Here is a 6,358-nt window from a genome sequence, read left to right on the forward strand (position 1 = left end):
TTCCCCCTAAACTTTCATATTCCACCTTCAAACAAGCCACGATGAGCAGACAGGCACCTACGGTGAGATCCGTCCTGGGACGAAGAGGTTTCAGCTCGGCTTCGGAGATCTGTGGCCGAAGTTACGCCGCCTCTGCCTGCCAACCTGTCCGGTGCGGAGCTGGTGCCTACAGCAGCCGGAGTGTCTGCAACCTGGGGGGAAACCGGAGAATCTCCTACGTCAACGGGGTCTGCGCACCAGGATGTTTCGGGGAGTTTGGCTTTGGAGGTGTAGGCTACAGTAACGTTGGAGGAAGGGTTGGCCTCTGTGGTCCCAGGGGATATAGTATCGTGAGAGGTTACCCCGAGCGCAAGGCTGAAGGCATCCAAGGTATCTGCATCGATGAACGGCTCCTGAAGCCCCTTTGTGTCGGGGTCGACCCACTGGAACATGAAATACGCTGTCAGGAGAAGGAACAGATCAAGACCCTTAACACCCAGTTTGCCTGCTTCATCGACAAGGTGAGTGCCAACCTGCTCTGCACTTCGAGAAAAATAGAACAGAGTCAACCTCCTCCCAATCCTTGGTCTAGCCTATGCCAGGAGCAGCTGGGGTGGGTCCAGGTTCCTCCAGAGTGGTGCTGGTCCAGAGTGAGGTCTTCAGCCTTGGGGACAGGCTCGTTTTAACTGCACACCCGTCCTAGCGTTTGTTGGTGTTTGTGTCATGGCCGTGGTGGCACTGGATCCCCTCGCAGGTGTCTCCTCTCTGGATGGCCTCAGTTCAAGGCTGGATTTCTCATCGCAGCCTTGTTCTAGCTCAGCCTGAAATTACAGCCCCAATGGGCTCATCCTTCTGTCCTTTGTTAGACCCTTTCACCTCATTTTATCTTTAAATATGTTAACTGTTCCAAAAACATTAATGAAGGTAAAGGAGAATGATCTTGATTCAGGCACCTAAATGTTAGATATCCACTTCTGAGCTGTCACCTTAAGATCCCTTTGTAGAAAAACCAGAGACAAAGATATTCCACCCTCAGGGAACTCAATCTCATCCTCAAACATATCAGAGGCACCATCCGGAGGAGCTTTATTTCTACTCTTTGTTGAGAAAGGCAGATTTAGACATGTGACTTTTAGATTTTTACACAATTTAGGCAGGTCACTCTGAGATTTCTAAATAAGGGCAGATAGTTTTAGGATCGTTGTGGTGTATCATGTCTCCCTTCCCCAAACCCCTATTCTTACATCTTTACTTTCACACTCAGGACAGACAGTTAAACCAGGGATCGAGTTTGTTGCACTCCTCCCTTTATTTGTAAAATTGCTGTTTCTTGGCCTGCAGGTCCGATTCCTGGAGCAGCAGAACAAAGTGCTGGAGACCAAGTGGGGCCTCCTGCAGCAATACGTCCTCCCAAAGAAAGGGAAAAACCTGGAACTGTACTTTGAGAATTACATCTGCGACTTGCGGAAGCGCCTGGACTGTTTGCTGTGCGAAAAGCAAAAGCTGGGCAGCGAGGAGTGTGCCACCAGCCAGCTGGTGGAGGAGTTCAAGTGCAAGTAAGGACCTTCAGGTCTCCTCCAGCTGCTGGCATTTCATTTCTCCTCCAGTTCATCTCAGGCCACATCTCCCAGACATGTGGCACATCCCCTTTGGGGATGTCACATTCCTCTGTCTCACTTGCGAACTCTTTGCATTGGTAATGTTGTTGCTCATGAAGGAGCTTCTGATCTTGGGATGGTCTAATGTCTGGTCTCCAGACACTGATCTTAACGGCGCCTGATGGCAGCCTCTGAGCAAGCAAAGGTTGTTATTTATACCTGATGGTTAATGTCTGTGTGTCTGATCACTCAGTCCTTCTCCTTTCCCCAACAGATATGAAGAGGAAATCAACAGACGTACAACTGTGGAGAATGAGTTTGTGGCCCTCAAAAAGGTGAGAAGCTGAAAAGGCAGGAATCGTTACACCCGTAATAGATCTATTTGGTGTAAATCTTGACTGAAATAGCGCATTATTAGGAAATGACTGGCAAAAGTGTTATGATGAGCAGGAGGGAGGCCTGGAAAGAGAGACAGGGTCAAAAAAATAGGCAAATGAAAGTAGAAAGTAAAAATAATGTCTCCTCACAGCTTACATCATCGGCATTACAGCAATAGTTTCGTTATCCCAAGCACGCTCTGGAGGTGTATGGGTGGGTGCACTTGTAGGAGGGGGACAGATTGGGACAGGTCACACTGGAAGACCTGGTGTCCAAGACAATGGTTATTTCCCGACCGACTCTTCACATCCTTTATGCTCGGACATCAGAAAAGCAGAAATCATTTGAACAATATTAAAAAATTATACTTAAACACTCATTAGTCAATTCTGAGTTTGTAGCCAGGTCCTAAGTAATAAATAAACTAATTCCTGTAAATCACGTTGGTTTTGTTTTCCTTTAGGAGACAACAGGGCATCTTGACTCGCCCTCTCACACCTTTCTGCTCTTGAGATCTTGTTGGAACTTGTTTCTGTTTTATTGGTGCTGTCTCTTGTCTTCTGTGTGTTTCTCCAACGTTTTCAGAGAGATCGGGCTGGAAGGTGTCTTCTCTCTTTCAGGATGCAGACTGTATCTTTCTGAACAAGGAAGAGCTGGAGGTGAAGGTGGATCTGTTGAGAAGGCAGCTGGAGTTGTTGAAATGTGTCTTTGAGGAGGTGAGTTCCTCTGGTCTGTCCCAGGTGCTGTCTCATCCTCCAGGCACTCCAAATTTCTACAGCTTGAAACCCCTCTTGGACATGTCTCATCCCAAGCTCTGAATGCTTGGAGGTACAAAGCTGATATAATATTAACATGATTATGCTGGAAATAGGGTGGTTTCCCCTTTCTTAATGCGGCTCCAGGTATGAATTGGTTGTGTCCTAACTCTGCCCTTGGGAAAGGAGATGCGTCTGTCTCGTTACTCCAGTTGTCTGATTAGAGCTAAAGAAACTCCTGGGTGAATCCTGTCATTAGCAGCAGCAAAGCAGTTGAAGATGACAGGATGCCAAGGCGTAAATTCCTCGCCCTTGATGTGGACAGAATTGCTGTGGGTCAGCATGTAGGCCAGCAGCTGACATGTGGCAACTCATCCCGCACAGAGGACTTTCTGCTGAGCCAACTTAAGGGACATTTCTTGGCTTGTTACATCCATCAGCTGAGCGGGGTGGCTCCTTGTCCCAGCCCTTCGCTCATTACGAGCTGCTAACAGCTGACTAAGCCATTCCCCAACATGCAGGAACGAGCTCAGGTGGATCGTCAGCTATGTGACACTTCTGTCATTGTGAAAATGGACAACAACCGGGACCTGGACATGGAAAGCATCATCAAGAACGTTGAATGCTGGTACCAAGAAATAGCTCAGAAGAGCAAGGAAGAAGTTGATGCTTTCTACCAAACCAGGGTGAGTATGGAGCAACCTGGGTGTCTGCCTGGCCACGTAACAGGTCAAAACCAACGATTGTTTCTTGGTTCCAGTTTCAGGAGCTTCAGGACAAGAGAGGCAAGTACTGCGACGATTTGCAAAGCAACAAGTGTGAGATTTCAGAGCTAACCCGGATGATACAGAAGCTGCAGTGTGAACTGGAGAATGTGAAGAAGCAGGTAGGAGAGACCCAGGGCCGATGTTTCCAGAAACATCTGTCTTGGAGGACAGCTCACACAGGGGGAAGGATGATGCATTGGCCCTTAGTAGACTTAAGACCTGCTCTTGGCTGTGGTTGGAAAGTGTATAGTTGAAAAATGGATGGAGAAAAGGGATGCTGTTTTTTTGGTTTTTTTTTTCTATTCTGTTTGCAACTGGAAGAGTGGATTAATCCACATGTATAATGTCCAGGAATTAGGAAATGAAGCCTTGAAGATGTCTGCACTGTTATCCTTCCCTCTGACAGGTCTCCTGCCTGCAAACCTCCATCTGTGATGTTGAGCAACGTGGGGACTGCGCCCTCAAAGACGCCCGGGAGAAGCATGTTGAGCTGCAGAACGCCCTCCAGAAGGCCAAGGATGAGCTGGCTTGCATGCTGAGGGATTACCAGGAGCTGCTGAACGTCAAGCTGGCCCTGGACATTGAGATTGCAACGTACAAGACCCTCCTGGAGGGTGAAGAGAGCAGGTGGGTGATAGAGAACTTGTCCCTTCCCTCCTGTATATCAGAGGCCAGAGTGATTCCAGCTTCCCAGTGAACTTTGAAGCTCCAGGATCCTCCCAGGCTCACAGAAACTAGGGCTGGAGAGATGGCTGGAGGCCACACAGGCCACTCTTCTGCCAGCAAAAACAGTTCCTGTCCTAGGGATAGTCAGGCATGTCACAACAAGGCTTTAAGTGGGCTTGATGTATGGCTGGAAGTTACGAGTAATGCCATGTTTCTGCGTGTGCATGCAATTGGTTAATAGGATAACATGTGTTTCTCTTCTCTCCCCTGGCAGGATATGCGTGGGGAACCCAGTGAGCGTGTGTAAGTACCCTGAGCACCTTCAGCCACGAGGGTTTCTCATTTTAGGAGAGGCAGGTTGCAGAGTAGCGTTCTCTTTCTGCCCCAGCTCCCTCCCTTTTCCATTTCAGCCCAGGCTGATGTTGGAGGTTTAGTCTCAGAAATCTCAAATTCCTCTGAATTAAAAAAAAATAAAAATTAAAATCAGCTTTTGGGTAGAGGGGGGATGGTCAAATCTATGACCCTTTTCTGTTCTCGGAGGCAATGTTGAGCTCTCCTGGGGAACCTGCCGTGCGTTGGATCTGGGATAGAATACGCCACCAGCCAGAAGAACAACGTGGGAACTGGGAGGATCTGTGAGGGGATGTGTTGGGACATGGGGGAGGAGTTGGAAGGAGCAGGGGCTCAGATACGTTGGACAAATCTGGAGGAAATCAGGTTTGGTCGGTTCTGTCACTCATGAAACAACTTGCCTTGGGAGACTCTTCCAGTTTTCTTCTCCGAACAATTAACCCCGTGGGTTGTCTTACAGCGGTGGTCAGCAGCGGCTACAACATCCCCGACGACTGCGGGATGTTGGCTGCAAACGGGGCCGCGTGCGGCTATGGCACCCTGGGGAGACGGTCAGGACGACACAGCTCCCAGAACGGAGGATTCAGCTCCCGGAGCGCCGGGATCCACCCCAAGAGAGTCATTAGCTCGGTGGCCAAGCAGTGCGTCCCAGAGGTCTATTGCCAAGCCGGAGGGGTCAACTGCAAAAATGGGGGATTCAGCTCCCGGAGTGGGGGTTACCCAGCCCGCACCGTCATCAGCACGGGGAACGGGGGCTTGAATGCCAGGATGGGGGCTTGCCCAGCCAGTGGGGTGGTCAGCTTCGGAAACCAAGGCTGCGTCATCAGGCAGCTGGGGGGTTCGCCTGTTGTCGTCGCTGCTGCAAACAGCCCCGAAGTCGTGGGGTGCAACAACGGCGTGGTGGGGGGCTTCGGCGTGGTCAGAGACCCTTGTGTCGTTCCGTAGGGCCTTGAGCTGGGGAGGTGGCACGGCCACACTGGAGAGCGACCCTTTAAGGCACGCGGTGTCCACCGCTGAGATGACGCAGGATAGTTTCTCCACCCACTAGTAGCAACACTTGTCACCAAGCCCACTCCCACATTTATCAGCATCGGCAATACACCCACGCCAAGTTACGTTGCCCCCATCCCCAACCCTGAAGACACATCTAAGCAAGATTCTCCAGCAGGTGCTCAACACAGTGTTACGTCTCTGAGCTCATGCTGCCTAGATTAACAGAGCTTCAAGGGTTTGCTTGCTGTGCTCCCTTCTTTCTCTGGCTTTTCCCAATACGAGCAGATTCATTGACGTCGTTCTTCCTTACCAGACACCTCTTTTTTCTTCCAGCTCCTCCCAAAGCATTTCAGAAAAGAGAGTGATGATTTAACTTTCCCAGGAGGCGCTGCAAAAAGCATGCTCCTTTTTGCTCCTTGTTTTCTTTTTTTCCCCCTCTCCTCAAAGAAGAAACCCTGAGCTGCAAATCTGAGCTTAAATGTTAAACGAGGCAATTTCAGCTTCCAAAGCACCTGCTCGTTACACACTCGTGGCCACGGGCTTTTTTTTGCTTACAGATGACTACGTAGTAATTCTTCGTTTGCTTCTGCATGTTAGGGGTGGCTAGTTCAAAGCGTGCTGATTTTTAGAAGAGCTCACCCCCTCAACCCTGCCCCCCCAGAATGCCAAGGGAAGTTATTGGTGCATAAATCTGCTGAGTTGACACCTTGTGCTCACACGAACAGGGCTTCTTTCGTTGACCCCTCAAACTTCCCAGCTTTTCACTGCGCCTTCAATAAACTGCTTTGAAAGTAGACGCTTCGCCTCTGAATTTTATCTTGTTTAAAGAGATTTCTAAAAGGGTGAAGAAGTACTCTTTTGCAGCCTGTGG

The 6,358-nt window shown here is 49.6% G+C and overlaps 1 protein-coding gene across 1 annotated transcript; it reads left to right on the plus strand.

The window, feature by feature from the left end:
- The first annotated feature begins 41 nt into the window (after window positions 1–41).
- On the plus strand, window positions 42–5,439 carry LOC104275206 (keratin, type II cytoskeletal 4-like). Its single transcript, XM_009871092.1, has 8 exons — window positions 42–500; window positions 1,321–1,535; window positions 1,852–1,912; window positions 2,576–2,671; window positions 3,232–3,396; window positions 3,471–3,596; window positions 3,884–4,136; window positions 4,955–5,439. Exons 1-8 carry the CDS (start codon window positions 42–44, stop codon window positions 5,437–5,439), a joined length of 1,860 nt encoding a protein of 619 aa, XP_009869394.1.
- Window positions 5,440–6,358: the final 919 nt, after the last annotated feature.

This window comes from Apaloderma vittatum, unplaced genomic scaffold, assembly GCF_000703405.1.
Source record: "Apaloderma vittatum isolate BGI_N311 unplaced genomic scaffold, ASM70340v1 scaffold23170, whole genome shotgun sequence".
Lineage (NCBI taxonomy): Eukaryota > Metazoa > Chordata > Aves > Trogoniformes > Trogonidae > Apaloderma > Apaloderma vittatum.